At 39.8% G+C, this 17,152-nt stretch overlaps 1 protein-coding gene across 3 annotated transcripts; it reads left to right on the top strand.

Annotated features, from left to right (window-relative positions):
* Positions 1–3,671: 3,671 nt before the first annotated feature.
* Positions 3,672–16,910, top strand: LOC131900694 (zinc finger protein 14-like). 3 transcript variants are annotated; one of them, XM_059252016.1, is made up of 4 exons: positions 3,672–3,806; positions 10,846–10,972; positions 11,164–11,218; positions 14,555–16,910. In XM_059252016.1, exons 1-4 carry the CDS (start codon positions 3,786–3,788, stop codon positions 16,200–16,202), a joined length of 1,851 nt encoding a protein of 616 aa, XP_059107999.1. In that variant the 5' UTR covers positions 3,672–3,785; the 3' UTR covers positions 16,203–16,910. The 3 variants fall into 3 exon arrangements, with proteins under 3 accessions (XP_059107999.1, XP_059107998.1, XP_059107997.1); XM_059252015.1 differs by lacking the exon at positions 3,672–3,806 and adding an exon at positions 3,823–4,053; XM_059252014.1 differs by lacking the exon at positions 3,672–3,806 and adding an exon at positions 3,823–4,098.
* Positions 16,911–17,152: the final 242 nt, after the last annotated feature.

Genomic DNA, 17,152 nt, shown 5'->3' with positions numbered 1-17,152 from the left:
TGTTCTCTTATGACATGCTAATCAGTTTCTCTTTATTGGGAAGCACAGACAATAATATCCAGTGTAATTAGTGGAACAGCATGGTAACACATGCATTAACTCCCAGCACTTAGAAGGCAGAGACAAATACATCTCTGTGATTTCAAGGCAAGACCGATCTATCTAGCATGTTGCAGGAACTTCATGGTTAAATAAAAACCATGTTCAAGAAAAACAAAACAACCAGACAAACAAAAAAGGCCTAAGATACAAAGTAGTCTCCATGCTGAAAAACAATCAGTAAAAACTGTAAAGTGTTCATCACACTGGCCATCAGGAAAGGGCAAATCTGGTGAATTTTGAGAATTCACCTTCACAAGTCAGGATTTCCAAGATTAAGAAAACAAATGATAATAAAGGACAGCCTTAGGGCTGGAGAGATGGCTCAGTAGTCAATAGTGTTTACGGCTCTTAAAGAGGAGTGGAATTTGTTCCCAGAACCTAAGTCTTGTAGCTTGCAAGAGCCTGTAACTCCAACCCCAATGGATCTAACACCTTCCTTAGGTCTCCATTGCTACCAACACTCTCATGTTCACATGCACATAGCAAACAAAACAAAAAACATCTTGTGATTATATATTAAAATGTGAGAAACAAAAAAAAATTTGAAGAAAGTATCTGTTGGTGGAATAGATGAAAAGGAAGTGTTGGTAGCTGAGTACCAACAGTGTTGAAAGAAAAATAAAGAAGAAAACCAGAGCACAAAATAAGGACACAACTACAGGCAGATTTAAATAAACCTATCTAAAAGAATTTGTATATAGCATATCATTGCATTATACTTGGGGTGGCTGTGACTGTCCTAACTGGTATATCAGTGGCTCTTATACAGTAATTAAGGGGAAGGCCTAAATTATGCCTGAATTTTAATTTCTCCTTTTAAAAGTGTAGGTTAGCTTTGTTTTGTTTTATACCAATCACTGTAATTTTTTGTTATACCTTCATGCTGGTGTATAAGACCTCATGGGTCAACAGAACTACCATTGTAGTAATAATAATAATAATAATAATAATAATAATAATAATAATAATTGTATTATTGCTATTACCACTGCTGCAGGTAAGGCTAATTTAGACTCCATTCCTTTAGTTACTGGGAATTTGGGAGGATACCGAGGCTCCTTTAGCCTTTTACCAGTTATTTTAACTGCTGAGATGAGTCAGGGTCCTTGTTGACCATGTAGCTTCTCTTGGGAACACCAATGGCATTTCCTCTCTATGTTGATTCTCCCTTGTGCAGAATGTACACTGCTTAGATTGAACTTCTTTTTTTCCTTCTCAGAGTCTCTCCGATCTAGAGATCAGGAAACTTACTTGACTTGGAGGAAATTTCAAGGTCACTCGTAGTCACATGAGACTTATTTGACCTGGAGATAGAGTCCAAATATTACTCTTCTGGTTCTAGTCCATATTGGTACAGGTTTCCAAGTGTGGGTATTGAATACCTAGAAGGACAGTTGTTCCAAGAATAAAGAAACCCTTCTTTAACACTGAGCTGTTCTGGCTACAGAAATGGTGCAGTTTTTAAGAGCAATTATTCCTCTTTCAAAGGTCAGGGATCCAATTTTCAACAACCACTTGGTGACTCACAACTATCCATAACTTCAGTTCCAAGGACCTACAACCCTCTTCTAACTCCAGAAACACCAAGCAAGGTGAGGACACATACATGCACGCAAACATTCATACATATAAAATAAAATAAATACATAAAAAACTTTTTAACTAAAATAAAATTTGACGGTTGTGTAACACAACTAAAGCTTGACTGAAAGATTTTCAAATAAACTTGATATAAACCTTGATATGTTAATTAGAAATCTGACATATTTATTGGAAACTATAAGCAATTATTTTGAAGAAATATTAACATTTTGGATTTGTTTTTAGGCATATTAGTTACCAACTTAAGTAGTTACTTAAGAAAATCTGAAATCATAGGGATAAGTTATATCTTTCCGTTTAAAAAATAATAGAACCTAAAGGATCATCTCTGTTTTGGTTCTAGGGGTCTTAGTTCTTTCCTATTACCGTGAAGAGACTTCATGAAAAATGGCCCCCATAGGGAGTGGTACTATTAGGAGGTGTGGCCTTGTTCGAGGAAGTGTGTCACTGTGGGATGGGCTTTGAGGTTCCATGGGTTTTTATGTGTTGTGTGTTTTTTGTTCAGTTGACTGCACTAATTAATATATATTGTGTTTTTACTTTCATTCAATTTTAGTTTTTCAGAGTTTTTTTTGTTTCTTGTTATTATTATCATTCAGTAGTATGTTGTTTAACTTCAGTGAGTTTATTTACTTCTTGTAGTTTCTATTTCTGAAGATATCCAGCTTTATCCCTTTTTGGTCAGAGAGTGCTGATTGTTACTACAGTTCTCTGTATTTGGTGAGACTTACTTTATGTTTTAATACGTGGTTGATTTTCGGAAACAGTCCCATGTGCGACTGACAAGGATATATATATATATATATACATATATATACATGTATATATATATGTATATATATATATATTTGTTGAGTGGATTGTTCTGAAGATGTCTTTTGGTTTATGATGTTATTTAACTACAATGTTTCTTTTTGTTTAGATTTTTTCCAGACTCTGATTGCAATGCAAACCAATTGAAATTCAACTCCTTGTCAAAAGATGAGCCTTTTAATCAACTAATGCTATGCTTCCTTCCTTCCTTCCGTAGTCATCTCTTTATTGCCTCTTGTCCTCACTTTCCTTTCTTCTCTTCCTCTCACAGGAAGTACATCTGTGATGATCAGGTTTAATGACACATTTTAGTAGATAGAGCCCTGGAGAAAGTATTTGTGAATTTAATAGTTTACATTGGCTAAAACTTTAATATGACTGTGGAAGACCTTGTCCCTCTTGTGAATGTTAAGGTGCTGAAGGAGAGATTTCATGGTAGAAGGAGCTATGGAAGTCATAGGAAGTTCGAGGGGGTCAACTTATTTGGCATCTCTCCCTTATCACCAGGAAATGTTCCTCTGTGAAGTTTCCTGTGCAGTGGTGTGTGTGATCCTAAGGTGTGAGGATATGTTTACACTTGATAATGTAGGTTATCTTTTTGATCTGGGGCAAAGTAAGGTCTGTCTCCAGTTCAAGATCTGTTCCTCCTCCTGAATCTTTTATAGAATATTGCTTCCAGGTAATTCTATTTTATACATTCATTCAGTTAGTGCATTTATCACAAATTCTTTAGTTGGCACACCAGGCCCTAGTTCTTTGTACTGTGTCTTCATTGACTTGGGACCCTTCCTGTTATGGTCATGGGTTTTCTTTAAGGGCACTGAATCCAGCATGTCCAAAAGCCAACCTATGGCTCTATTTTATGTGGAATAAACAGTAGGAACTCACTGATCACAAGGAAGCGAGTCTGTGCACTAAAATCCCAGAGGGTGTTCCCCTTAAATGCAATTATCCCTCAGGTTTACTCCAAAGGGACTGCCTGGGTTACGATTGGGTGTTGCTTTTATCTATCATTTTTATTTGCTCCCGTGACGGGAAAGGATGTTGGTCCTCCTACTCATGAATAAGAAGGCGGGTCCAGCAGCTTTTGCCAATCAGGGACGCTGTTACTTCCTTGCTGGAACTGTCAAATGAGGAACAAGAATGTTCTGGGGTTTCCGCCCCTGGCTCCATTTTTGAATCCGGTGTAGCTTTTGTGAGGTGTGTGACAGCTGGCGTCAGTCAGTGTCACCTATTCTGACGTCAGGCCCCTCAGAGAGGACCACTGAATGCGTCCGAAGCAGGAAATGGTGAGTGCGCGGTGGCTCCTGGAGTCGTGGGCCGCGCGGCCTTGGTGCAGCCTGGCGCCGCCGACTAGACAGTCCCCTGGCACTTTGCTTCAGAGTCTGAGCTGGAGCCTGGCACCCGGGAGCCGGCAGCTGGCAGTCAGGAGGCCCCTCCTATCCTGTCGCTGTGAAAAGGCTTCATTCCGGTCCCCAGCCTGTCATGGAAATCCGCGATGAACCTGCGCCTCCACAGACAAAGCAGCGCTACCGGGTTGGTGACGCGGAGTCCGGGCTGTGCTGTGAAGGGACGTGGGTGGTGAGCGTTGCTGCCCGTCTGCCCTTGCACACTTGCGTTTGATCTGCTTTATTGTTTCCTGTGATCTCTTTGGTGTTGTATTGGTTTTACTCTAGGCTGCTTCTGCAAACAGAAGGGGTCTGTAATGTGAGTTTATTTTTATTTTATTTTATTTTTATTTTTCGGTTTTTCCATCCTGGAGCTCCATATGTAGCTGTAGATGACCTTGAACTTATGATCCACTTTCGTTCACTTCCCAAGTTTTGGGGTTGCAAGTCACCACACTTGGTTTGATGTGCTGGGGAGGAAACAGAGGGAGGGAGTTCCTGCATATTAAGCAAACACGCTACCAAGTGAGCCACATCCTCAGCCCTGCTGTGCAATTTTAAAAGTAGGTCATTTTTCTCCCTAAGATTCTGGCAAGAAGATCCCAAGGCCTTCTGAGTTTCCTAAGCAGCAGGTGTGACATTGATTGCTTAGCATAATCCTCTTTTATGGCAAACACTGAATGCATACTAATGTGGTAACTGTAAAAATTTTTTGAGGCTATGTAGCTTTTGCTGGCCTGGAACTTGCTATGTTGATGACACTGGCCTTGGACTGACCAAGATCAGCTTGCGTCTGGCTCCCAAGAGCTAGGATTAAAGATAAATGCCACCATACTCAGCCTTGGGATATAAAATGTTCAAGTATGTTAGCATGATTCTCTGAATTTTGGGGTGTCTATTGTAATGCCTCCTTTCTCATCTCTTATTTTATTAATGGATGTCTTTTCTCTCGTTTAATTTAGCTAAGGGCTTATCAGTCATGTTTATCTTTTCAAACACCAACTCTTAATTTTTCCGATTCTATTTTTTAATTTATTTTTTATATTTAGTTTTTTTTTCCATATATGAACTAGTGTTTTTCTGGCAAGAAAGGATGTGCAGAATGTTTGGCAGGTGCACAGAGATCAGAAGAAAGCATTAGCTTTCCCCCCTGAAAATGAAGTTATAGGTGGCCGTGATCCACTGTGTTGGTCCTGGGAACTGAATTTAGATCCTCCTTTGAGTCATCCACTTCGGCGGGGGGTTTTGTGTTTTTTTTTTTCCTTCCCACTTTTGTTTTATTAATTTCAGCCTTGATCTTCATTACTTCTTCCATTTAGTGATTTGCAGTTTTAGTTCTTGTTTTCTCAATACCTAAGGTCCTTCTTTAGGTTGTTCATCTGAGAGCTGATTTTTTTTTTTTTTTGAAAAAACACGTATTTTGTTTGGGGTGTGTGTGTGTGTGTGTTCTCCTTTGCATGTGTGGGTGTGTACTTGGGTTTTTGCAGAGGGCAGAAGAAGCTGTTGGATCACTAGAGCTGGAAGTATATTCAGTTGTAAACACCCATTATGGGAGCTGAGAACCAAATCTGAGTCCTCTGGAAGAGCCACAAGCATCCTAACTGCTGAGCCATCTCTCCAGCTTCCTGTCTGATTTTTCCTCCCAAAGTATAAACTTGTATTTTGTAGGAAATGCTTGCAGAATAATAATGCCCCAAATCCCAAGATGACGCATTCCCCTTGACCTCCAAAGAGGGATGTGTAAATCTCATCCTATTGTGCAGGGGTAAAAATGACATGATGGTCTTCAAGGTAACAGCAGATTCTTCTCGCAAACCTGGGGTGGCGAGACACAGTTTCATTAGTATCATCCCTCTAGTGTGAAGTCAGGGCTTTGTGCTTTGGGGTTAGAAACTGGGGTACAGGAGAATAAGGGGGGTATGAACCCTGAGATTCTTGCCTGTGGAACGGGGAGGAGATGAGGAGGTTCTGCCTTAAACCTGCAAGGGGACAGGTGGGCTTCTGCTGCCTGGAGGCTCAGGTCCGAGCAGTAAAGAGCCCCTAATTCCACACTTGCAACTTGCAGGCCTATGGGACTCTATTGCCTGAGGACAAGTCAGAGGTTCAGAGTTTTCTTTGGGACTTTAGGGGAAGTTAAGGTATGAGTGAGAGGTAAATGGCATGGTCATTGCGGGGTGTGTGTGTGTGTGTGTGTGTGTGTGTGTGTGTGTGTGTGTGTGTGTCTTGCAGTCTTAGACAAGAGTCCTTTGAGTCAGAACTAGTGCAGAAAGATACACTGAACTCCCTGCCACATGAGATGAAAGCTCCAGTTTTCCAGTTATGCAGGTTTCTCTGAGTCAGAAATTGTAGATTGGAGGTCATGGTGGAGCCACTAAGGTCGAAATCACAGAGAATGCATGGGTGATAGCTCATCACTGGCTGAAAGTCAGGGTGTTCTAAATCCCTGGCAGAAAGCTGAGGGATCAAGGGTGAAAGGTGAGAGATCAGAGTCCCTGATCCTCACTGGTACATGTCCTGTGACATGGTGGGACGTGGAGGGGCCAGGGTAGACAGGGTACCATAATGTGGTTGATACTATTCATTAAGTCTTCCTCTTTATCTTTGAGACCCAGAGACATCCCTTAAACGTGAGGAGGTCCTGGAGGCAGTAGGAGGGAGGGTCCCAGGCCTCTGAACTCCAACATCAGGGGCCCCCACTACTCTTCTAGGGTGAGCAGCTAGTGATATGGAAGTTTTCCTGATCAGCACAGAAAAGAGCAGCATCAAAGTAGGTCATTTTCAGTGGGCTGTGCTCTGAGACCCCCCAGAGTGAAGAGCTGTAACATCAATCTTAACAGGTCTTATTAATAAAATCAAACCTGAGGCCAGTTATTGGGGTGAATGCTGGAAGATCAGAGAAGCAGAACAAGCCACAGCCACCTCACTTTGCCAGTTCCTCAGCTGATTCTGTTTCCTCAGCCTGGAAGCCTCTGGGTCCTCATCCACATGGATCTCAGCTGAACTGTTGCTCAAAAGCCTAAAAGCGTAACCAGTTCTAGTTCCTGGTCCTCACGCCTTATATACCTTTCTGCTGCCATCACTTCCTGGGATTAAAGGCTCACTTCCTGGGATTAAAGGTGTGAGTCACCATGCCTGGCTGTTTCCTGTGTGGCTTTAAACTCACAGAGATCTGTGATTGGATCTCTGCCTCCCAAGTGATAGGATTAAAGGTGTGAGTGCCACCATTTTCTTGCCTCTGTATCTAGTGGCAGTTCTGTTCTCTGACCCCAGATAAGTTTATTAGGATGCACAATATTTTGGGGAACACAACATCACCACAAGGAGCTAGGAGGGGAGGGAGGAAATCCTTCTTGTCTGATTTTGTTGTTGTTGTTGTCTTTGCTTTTTTGGTTTGGTTTGGTTTGGTTTTTTTGTTTGTTTGTTTTGTTTTTTTTTTTTGTTTTTTTTTTTTCCAAGACATAGTTTCCCTGTGTAGACTTGGCTGCCCTGGAACTCATTCTGTAGACCAGGCTGGCCTCAAGCTCAGAGATCCACCTGCTTCTGCCTCCCAAGTGCTGGGATTAAAGGTGTGCACCACTATGTCTGATTATTAATAGCTCTTAATGTTATTGTCTTAATCCCTGCCAGGTGGTGATAGCACACACCTTTAATCCCAGCACTTGGGAGGCAGAGACAAGCAGATCTTTGGGTTTGAGGCCAGCCTGGTCTACATAATGAGTTCCAGGACAGCCAGGGCTAAACAGAGAAACTATGTCTCAGGGGAAAAGAAAATCTTAATTCCCACCTTAACATCAAGGATAGATATCATCTTAGGGTAAAAGAGTTTAAACTGGTCTTCCATACAAATGAATAAGAAGGCATAGTTATTGTTTATCTGATAAAATAGACTTCAAACCATAACTAGTCAAAAGAGATAAAGAGTGTAATTTCATATTCATTATAGGAATAATCCACCAAGAGGAAATTATAACACTAAACATATTCAACAAACACAGGTACACCCAATTTTGTAAAAGACATACCACTAGATCTAAAATTACAGGTAATGGATGATGTCAGTAACCTACTATTACCAGATGACTCATTGACCACAAAAAGCTAACCAAAGAAACATTACATCATAAATCAATGGACCTAGTAGACATGTACTGGAACAATCCAGCCAAACACTAAAGAATACACAATCTTCTCAGGAGCCTGTGGAACTTTCTTCAAACTCCACAATATTAGGACACAAAGAGAGTCTCTACAAATATAGAGAAATTGCATTCTATTTGACCAAATGGACTAAAGGTGGTTATTATCAGCAAAAGAACTACAAAAAGTACACAGACTCATGGAAACTGAACAACGTATTACTAAATTATAACTAGATCAAGGAACAAATCAAGAAAGAAATTTTTAGGTTCCTAAAATTAAATGAAAAAACACAGTGTAACCAAATCTATGGGACAGAATGAAGGCAGTTTTAAGGGAAGTTTATAGTATTGGTTACCTACATTTAAAAAATTTAATACATCACCAATTTATAAATTAATAATGTACCCGAAGTCTGTGGAAAAATTTTAAAAAAAGGAAGGACATCTTGACATTTTTTTTCTTGGAGCCAATCTCTCTTTTTCTCCTTCCTTTTTGATAATTTATTTTGAGACAAAATTTTGTAGCCCATGCTGGCCTCAAGCTAGTGATCCCCCTGTTTCAGTCTCATGACTATCTAGATTGCAGGTATGCATTGCCATACTTGGCTTAACTACCTCTAATTGTAGGGTTATTGGTAGCAAAGCTTAAAACTTAACAAGACAAGCAGACTGAGAGTTTTTTTCATGCTCATCAATATCAATTTTCTTTTCTTTTTCTTTCTTCTTTTACTTCTTTCTTTCCCTTCCTTCCTTCCTTCCTTCCTTCCTTCCTTCCTTCCTTCCTTCCTTCCTTCCTTTCTTTCTTTCTTTCTCTCTTTCATTTATTTTGGGTTTTTTTTGAGACAGGATTTCTCTGTGAAGCAGTCCTGGCTGTCTTGGAATTCACTCTGTAGACCAGGCTGGCCTCAAACTTACTGAGATCCTGCTTCTGCCTCCCACATGCTGGAACTAAAGGCGTGGGCCACCACTGCCTGGCAATGCTCATCATTTTTTTTTAATATATATAACAAGGCCTTACTCCCTATTGAGAAGTATAAGCTCGTAGAACCATAGTCAATATATACAATGAGAGGAGAGAAAGGAACCTTAGAGAGGGTCAGAAAGTGCATGAGATGCAAGTGTGGGATCTTCAGATATATTGGCAGGTTCCGTCTCACAATATCAGAGCACAGCCCACTGAAAATGTTGTACTTTGCTGCTGCTGATTTTAGTAATTTTAGTCCAAGGTTATCCCAGCCCCCCTCTTCAATAATCTTCCTAAAATATCCAGACTGTAGGTTTGAACAGGGTCAGGTCACCAATTAATGCTTGGGGCTTTGAAAGGAAGGATTTGGTTGCTAAGGGATAGAGCATACACAGAGGGTTCTGTGTTTTGACTGATAGGGTTACTCTTGGAAAGCCTTGCTCACTGCATGTATCCTTTCCCGTCATGCATCTGATATTAATCATATGCCTTATTCAGATGCAAAATGGCAAAAAGACTTTCTTTAGATTTTAATTTTGAGAACACAGTTTGCCTTATGGTACATGTGCTCCAAAGTAGTTCATTACTTTCAGGCCATTTTCCATTGTTACCAGATGTGTTCCGAACTGTAATTGAATATATATATATATATATATATATATATATATATATATATGATTAATAAGGTGTTTCTAGAGGGACTAACATATTGCCATTTTTTTGTTTGTTTGTTTGTTTTGTTTTTCAAGACAAGGTTTCTCTGTGTAGCTTTGCGCCTTTCCTGGAACTCACTTGGTAGTCCAGGCTGGCCTCGAACTCACAGAGATCCGCCTGCCTCTGCCTCCCGAGTGCTGGGATTAAAGGCGTGCGCCACCATCGCCTGGCTACATATTGCCATTTTTAAAGCATGAAACCTGATATTGGCTGTATCCAAGGTTACCTACAGAAGATTTTTCAAAGACGAATATTCACAGGGTGCTAGGTGCATTATTCAGAGAGGACTGGGTGCAAAACCCAAGTAAAGTCTCAGATTGCTTAACTTGTTCTGTGCTTGCCTGTCTCATTATTGTCCCAGTACCAAGAATTAATTTCATACCAATCATAGCTGCTTTCTCATCACCTCGTGTCTAAAACTTTAAGCTTGCTTACACTCTTTTCATTTACTAAAATGCTTCATTATTTTTTAACGCAAGTTCTTTTACGTTCCTGGGCCCAGGGCAGAATGAAGCTAGGTTCTTGACCAAAATAGCAAAGTAATGGTTCCCACCTCAGTTACAGACTGAGTCCTTGTTCCCCTCTGAACCTTCCTGAGCTGTGCCTCTTCTGTAAGCATTTCTTTCATCATTTTTTTTGTCTTTACAATATCTACAAAATGATCTATTCAGATTTGCTTTTTCTAGTATGCTGATCTCTCTCTTTCTCTCTGCCTTAAGAAAACCAATTCTTCTGCCTCTCACAAAAGAAAAAAAAAAAACACGGTCAAAAAGTTTATTTCTTCTCATGGTTGAAGGGTTCAATAAATCATGACAGAAACCTTAAAGCAAGAGTGAAAACAGATGGCCAAATCACAACCACAATCAGGGATAGAGTGATGAGCGACTGTGTTCCTCAGCTCCCTTCTTCCTCCAATAGAATTCTGCATACAAATCAGAGACTCCTCCCTTACAGTGTGAGTGGGGTTCCTCACGTTAATTCACGTAATCACTGTAGTTTCTCAAGTTAACCTTCATCTGCATAGCCACTTAGGAATGTCTTCAGAAGCATATGCCCTAGGTGATTCTGTATCCTGTCAGCCTATCAGTTAAAACCAACCATCTTAAAATGTGTACTGTTTTAGGAGCCCGTGACCTTTGAGGATGTGGCTGTGAACTTTACCTCAGGAGAGTGGACTTTATTGGATTCTAGTCAAAGAAAGCTCTACAGAGATGTGATGAAGGAAAACTTTCTGAACCTGATCTCCATAGGTAAAATAACACACTATGCTTCCTTTGCTTATTCAGCTTTTTCCTGCTTATGTGTATAAGTGGTTTGTGGCTTGAAATATTGAAAGGGAACGTGTGAATTTAATGAGTCTGGTCACATCATAAGATTTAGAATGTAATCAATTTTTATAATGTTGACTGTGTCACAATAATTTCTTTGGGTTTACTTCTAGAGAAAACACAAGAAGATGTTGAAGAGGATTACCAGAATCTCAGGAGAAATCTGGGGTAATTTATACTCAAAGGAGAGGAATTTACATCAAACATTTGGGAATGATAGGACAACTGAGAACCTAGTAAATTATCCAATCATATCTAAGTATAAATTCATTCTAACATAGATTTTATAAAACTGCATTGGATGTGAGCATTCAGAATTTGATTATCCTGTCTCTGTAATTTCTGAATGTCACCAAATGTGATAAAACGTTTAGCTATGTGAGATTTTTCAGTGGTTCATTACATAAAATCTTGCCTCATACTCAAAAGTATTTGATGTATTTTTTAATGATGTTTTCTCAGGGCATTGTATATAAGGGCTGTTTTGTTGTTGTTATCTTGGTTTTTAGAATTAATCATTTTTTATGTGTGCTTTGTTTGCATGTATGTCTGTGTATCACATCCATGTAGTGCTTTTGGAGGCCAGAAGAGGGCATAAGATCCCCATCTCCTGGTTACAGATAGTTATGAGCCACCATGTCGGAGCTGGGAATCAAACATGATTCCTCTGGAAGAGCTATCAGTCCTCTTAACTTCTGAGTCACCTCACTAGCCTCAGAAGAGCTGTTTCTAATTCGTTTTTTATTGCTGAGATAAACACCAGGACAAAAGACAACTTGTTTAGGTTCCTGTCCTGACTTCAGGATCCCAGTCACTCATCATGGGAAGTGAAGGCCAGAGCTCATGCTGGTCAGGAACCTGAAGACTGGGACTGAAACAGGATTATAGAAGAACAGTGTTTACTGGGTTGCTCCTCAAGACTTACTCGGCTTCATTTCTTATAGAATTCAGGCCCATATGCTCATGGGTGGTACCCACAGTAGGCTAGGCCCTCACATCAATTACTGATCAAGAAAATACCCCCACAGACTTGCCTACAGGCAAATCTAATGGAACCGTTTTCTCAACTGGAACCTAACCAGCACAATTGACTCCATGTCATCTTGACATACAGATTCACCACTATTATACCATAAGTTTTCCTTTCTTCTTTGTCTTATGATCTCATGTTAATACCACAATATAAATCAGAGCATAACTTTAGGAATCCCACAGTCTTAAAAAAATTATACTCCAATATTAAGTGTCTCTTAAATCCAAAATGTCTCCTCTGTGGGCTCCTGTAAAATAAAATATAAGATATGCACTTTTTATTTCAAAACGGAAGAAGCAGAGCACAGTTACAATTAGATCAAAGCAAACCCATAATTCAATGTTAACCAAATTCTGTAGCTCACTGTGCCTCATCTGGGCTTCACTCATGGTATCCTCATCTCCAAAGGATTTAGGGTACACTTTTCTGTCTCTGCCATACACAGCACACATCACTTGACTCACAGGCTCAGGCTGGCTCCAGTCTACGACTGCTGCTGTCCTTGGCAGTCATCCATGGTATTGACATCTCTCATATGCTAGGGTCCATACTGGTTACAGCTTCACCATTCACTGTGAACTCTCTTCAGGAACTCCAACCTTGACCTTTGGTGCAAAATCTCATCTGTTCTCAAACCCTTCGTTCTTCATGTTGCCACTCCACCTGGGGTTCACCTTCAGCAGCGAAATATCCTGGCCTTTGCCTGCCCCTGTTTCAGCTTCTCTCCATGACCCCTTCATTCCTATCGTTCTCATGCTGCCAAAATCAATACCACCTGACAGAATTTGACCCATCGCCATGTTTTCCTCCCAGTTTGAAGTGCAGCCTTGGCCCCTTGTGGTATTTGTGCTGACTGAAATCTCTAAAGATTTCACCTCAATGCTGGTTGTTTATCATAGCTGATTCTTCAGCCCTAGCTGACCAGAAAGCGTAGATTTGTAATACAAACTATCTCTTGAACCACTCTGATAGAGTTTTGGGGGTATTCTTAAACACCCCTTTGAGGGTTTGCTTGGATGTTATAGCATGGGAGCACAGCTACTCATATACCATTAACTCAAGACTGCTGTTCTTCTACTCTGGGAAGGTTATCCTCTTTGACAAAGCACAAGGCTTCAGGAGGGGTACACTTGGAGCTGTGAGAGTAGAAGGGGCACTCCCTCCCCAGCCACATCAGCCAAATCAACCCTGGTGATCAAGGGGGTAACGTAAGTTGCAGCCTGGTCTCTCTCAGACATCCTTTTGAAACTTGACAAGGCAGGCTATCATTGTCTACATTGCTCTTAACATTCGTACATTCCAATCTGCCAAAACAGATCATTAAACTTTAAGCATTCTCTGGTTTTTCCAGTTGAAAGTTCTAAGCACTATCACAGTCCTTCCAAAAACAACATGGTCAGGTCTGTAACAGTAATACCCCATGGACCTGGTATCAATTTCTCTTTCAGTTTGCTATCTAGTCCTGTGATAAATGCCACAACCAAATGCAACTTGGGAAGAGAGGGGCTTATTTTGGCTTACACTTCATGTCAATATCTATCATCAAGGGAAGCCAGGCCAGGAGCTTAAGCCGCTCAGGTACCTGGAAGCAGAAACCATGAAGTAGCACTGCTTACTGGTTTGCTCTGCTACCTTTTTTTATATAATGCAGGTCCACTTACCCAGGGGAGGCACCAATCACAGTAAGGTAGGCCCTCCCGCATAACTCATTATTCAAGAAAGCTCCCCTATAGAGTTACCCACAGGCAAATCTGATGGAGCCATTTTCTCAATTGAAGTTCCAGCTTCTCAGATGACCCTGTCTTGTGTCATGTTGATAAAAATCCAACCAGCACATGTTATGTATTTCAAATGCCTAAGTGGAGTCATATTTCCTAATGTCATGTGATTGTTATTCTTTTATGCTAATACCAGGACCTTGGCTGAAAATTTTCTCCTTTTATGTTCATAAATCATTTCAACTTATGTATGTGTGTGGTTTCATGTGAGTGCATGCCACACATGTCTGAGAAGGATTTATAGACCCAGAAGAGGGCTATAGGTCCCTTGAAGCTGAAGTCATATGCCACTGTGAACCCACCCATAGGGATGCTGAACTTTGGTCTTCTTGAAGAGGAAGAGGTACTCTTAACTACTGAGCTATCTCTCAGATTCTTCATAATTCTTATGAAAGTGAACAGTCTATGTATTTACTCATGACAGGATCCTTATATGTGGCCCAGATTGACCTTAAATTTGGAGTCTTCCTGCTCTTGCCTTTGGAGTATTATAACTATAGTGGACCACTAGAGTCAGTCACCAACACTTTCTTTGCCTAATCAAAAATATACTATGCACCAAAGGATTCATTTATTGTAAATACCTTCTCACACACTAAAGAGTTCACACTGGTGAGAAATCTTACTAATGAAAACATGAAAAAGGCTTCACTATTTCCAATTCCAATAATGCTTTTCTCATTTTTTTTTCAGAAGTCAGGTGGTTGAGAAAGATGGTGAATATGAACATGATAGTCAGTGTGAAAAAACCCAGCAAGAGATTCCAGAACATATTGTTAATGAGGACATTCCTCCTGTTATAACATTATATGAAAACAGTTTGTGTGTAAGAAACCTCCTTGGTAATTTACCCTCAGATGTGCACCTCAGTGATCAAACTAAAGAGAAACCATTTGAGGATAAGGAACCTGTGGAGAAGGCTTTTAAACATGAGAAATCTTGGGAAGATATGGGTCATTCTGAGTCATTTCAAGTACATGAAAGTTCCAGAGAGAAATCCTGTGAAAATCAACAATGTAATACAGCTTGTGGGAATCTCCATTGTGATCAGGATCAGGAGAGAACTTATACTGGAAATAAGCACAATGAGAATGCCTTTACAAACTACGAACATGGCCAGATAGATGAAAGAATCCATACTGAAGTAAAACCATTTGTGTGTAAGCAATGTGGAGAAGCCTTTGTTAATTCCAGTCACCTTATCAGTCATGAACGAATTCATATTGTAGAGAAGTGTTACATTTGCAAACAATGTGGAAAAACATTTAGATATTTGTCATGCTTTCAAAAACATGAAAGAATTCACAGTGGAGAGAGGCCTTATGCCTGTGAGCAATGTGGGAAAGGATTTATTCAGTTGAAATACCTTCTCATGCACCAAAGAATGCACACTGGAGAGAATTATTATGAATGCAAACATTGTGAAGAAATCTTCACTATTTCCAGTGCTGATAATGTTCATGAAAAAATTCACTGTGGAGAGAAGCCGTATTCATGTAAGCATTGCGGAAAAGCGTTCACTAGTCCCAATGACTATAATAGCTGTGAAAGGATTCACACTGGAGAGAATCCCTTTGTATGTAAAAAATGTGGGAAAGCATTCAAACGTTTGGGTCATTTTATGAACCATGAAAGAATTCATACTGGAGAGAAGCCTTATGCATGTAAACATTGTGGAAAAGCCTTCACCAGTTCCAGTGACCGTAACAGTCATGAAAGAATACACACTGGAGAGAAACCCTTTGTATGTAAAACATGTGGGAAAGCATTCAGTCGTTCTGATTATCTTATCAACCATAGAAGGATACACACTGGAGAGAAGCCTTATGCATGTAAGTATTGTGGAAAAGCCTTTGCTACTTCCAGCGACAGAAACAGCCATGAAAGAATTCATACTGGTGAGAGATCCTTTCTATGTAAAAAATGTGGAAAAGTATTCATTCTTTCTGGTGATCTAATCAAGCATGAAAGAATTCACACTGGAGAGAAGCCTTATGCATGCAAACATTGTGGAAAAGCTTTCACCACTTCAAGTGCCCGTAACAGTCATGAGAGAATTCACACTGGAGAGAAGCCTTATACATGTAAGCATTGCACAAAAACTTTCACCACTTCCAGTACCCGTAACAGTCATGAAAAAACTCACACTGCAGAGAAGCATTTTGCATGTAACCTTTGTGAGAAAACCTTTAATAGTCAGAGTTCCTATTATACTCATAAAAAAATTCATTCTATGAAAGAGAAACTTTATGTATGTAAACACTGTGGGAAAGAATTCACTTATTGTGGTAATTTCCTCAAGCATGAAAGAATTCACACTATAGAAAACTTGTCCATGTGAGCAATCTGTGAAAGCGTCTGTGTCCCACATACCGTCACAAACCCATATAAGGTATCATAGTGAAGAACTTGCTCAACTATAAACAGTGTGGCCCTCTGTGATTAACTTGCTTTTATTGTGAGGTATGAAAAAAGAGTTTGGGTGACCATGAGATGGCTCAGTTAGTAAAGGGTCTTTTAGGTAGCCTGATGATCTCAATTTTAACTATGAAAGTCACGTGGTGGAAATAGAGACCCAGTTCCCAAAAGTTGTCTTCTGAGTTCCACATGCACACCATTGAATGTATGTGTGCGCACATACAAATGAAGTGAATAAATATAGTGCTAAAACAAGAAAAAAAATGAAAATTTTGAAGTGGAAAAGAACACATAGATAGCCCCAATATACAAGTATATTCAGGATGAAATCCTGTTCTGATACATATTTTAATGCCTGTCTGTTTATTACAGCTAGGGTAGGACGCTAGCAAAATCGAGTATCCAATACAGAACATTTAAATACCACTTGAGACTTTTAAGGTGAACTTGTTCCAACCAAATGAAAATTTTAATGAAAAAAAAAATAAAGCTGTGTGGTTTTCAGTTGAAGTAAAGCTTGTAAAACATTTTCACGTAGCTAAATCTTATAAAGAGAATTTAAGTTTGTGTAGAATATTTTAGAAATAATCTGAAAGAAGTACAATAAAAATTTTAGCATTTTGATCTTTGATCCATTCTTGTACAAGACTTTTATTATTGCCATTTTGTTTTTAATCTTGGAGGTAAGATTTGCTTAATAATATTGGCATAATTTTCTGGTCTGCCATTCCTGTCACTGGAAAGACAGACTCCTAAGAAATGGCGTTCAACAATGGCTAGCATTTAAAGAAATTATTTGGAACCTGGAGAAATGGCTCAGTGATTAGCAGCATTTGCTACTTGTCCAAGGAACCTTAGTTTGGTTTCCAGCAT

The sequence above is a fragment of the Peromyscus eremicus genome, unplaced genomic scaffold, assembly GCF_949786415.1.
Source record: "Peromyscus eremicus unplaced genomic scaffold, PerEre_H2_v1 PerEre#2#chr22_unloc_1, whole genome shotgun sequence".
Lineage (NCBI taxonomy): Eukaryota > Metazoa > Chordata > Mammalia > Rodentia > Cricetidae > Peromyscus > Peromyscus eremicus.
The sequence above is the reverse complement of the archived record's forward strand: the minus strand, read 5'-3'. Positions and strand labels throughout refer to the sequence as shown.

Coding starts and splice junctions, on each gene's coding strand:
- LOC131900694 (XM_059252014.1), top strand. CDS start 4,003: ATGGAAATCCGCGATGAACCTGCGCCTCCACAGACAAAGCAGCGCTAC. Junction 4,099..10,845: donor GCTGTGAAGGGACGTGGGTG/GTGAGCGTTGCT, acceptor GTACTGTTTTAG/GAGCCCGTGACCTTTGAGGA. Junction 11,219..14,554: donor AATCTCAGGAGAAATCTGGG/GTAATTTATACT, acceptor TTTTTTTTTCAG/AAGTCAGGTGGTTGAGAAAG.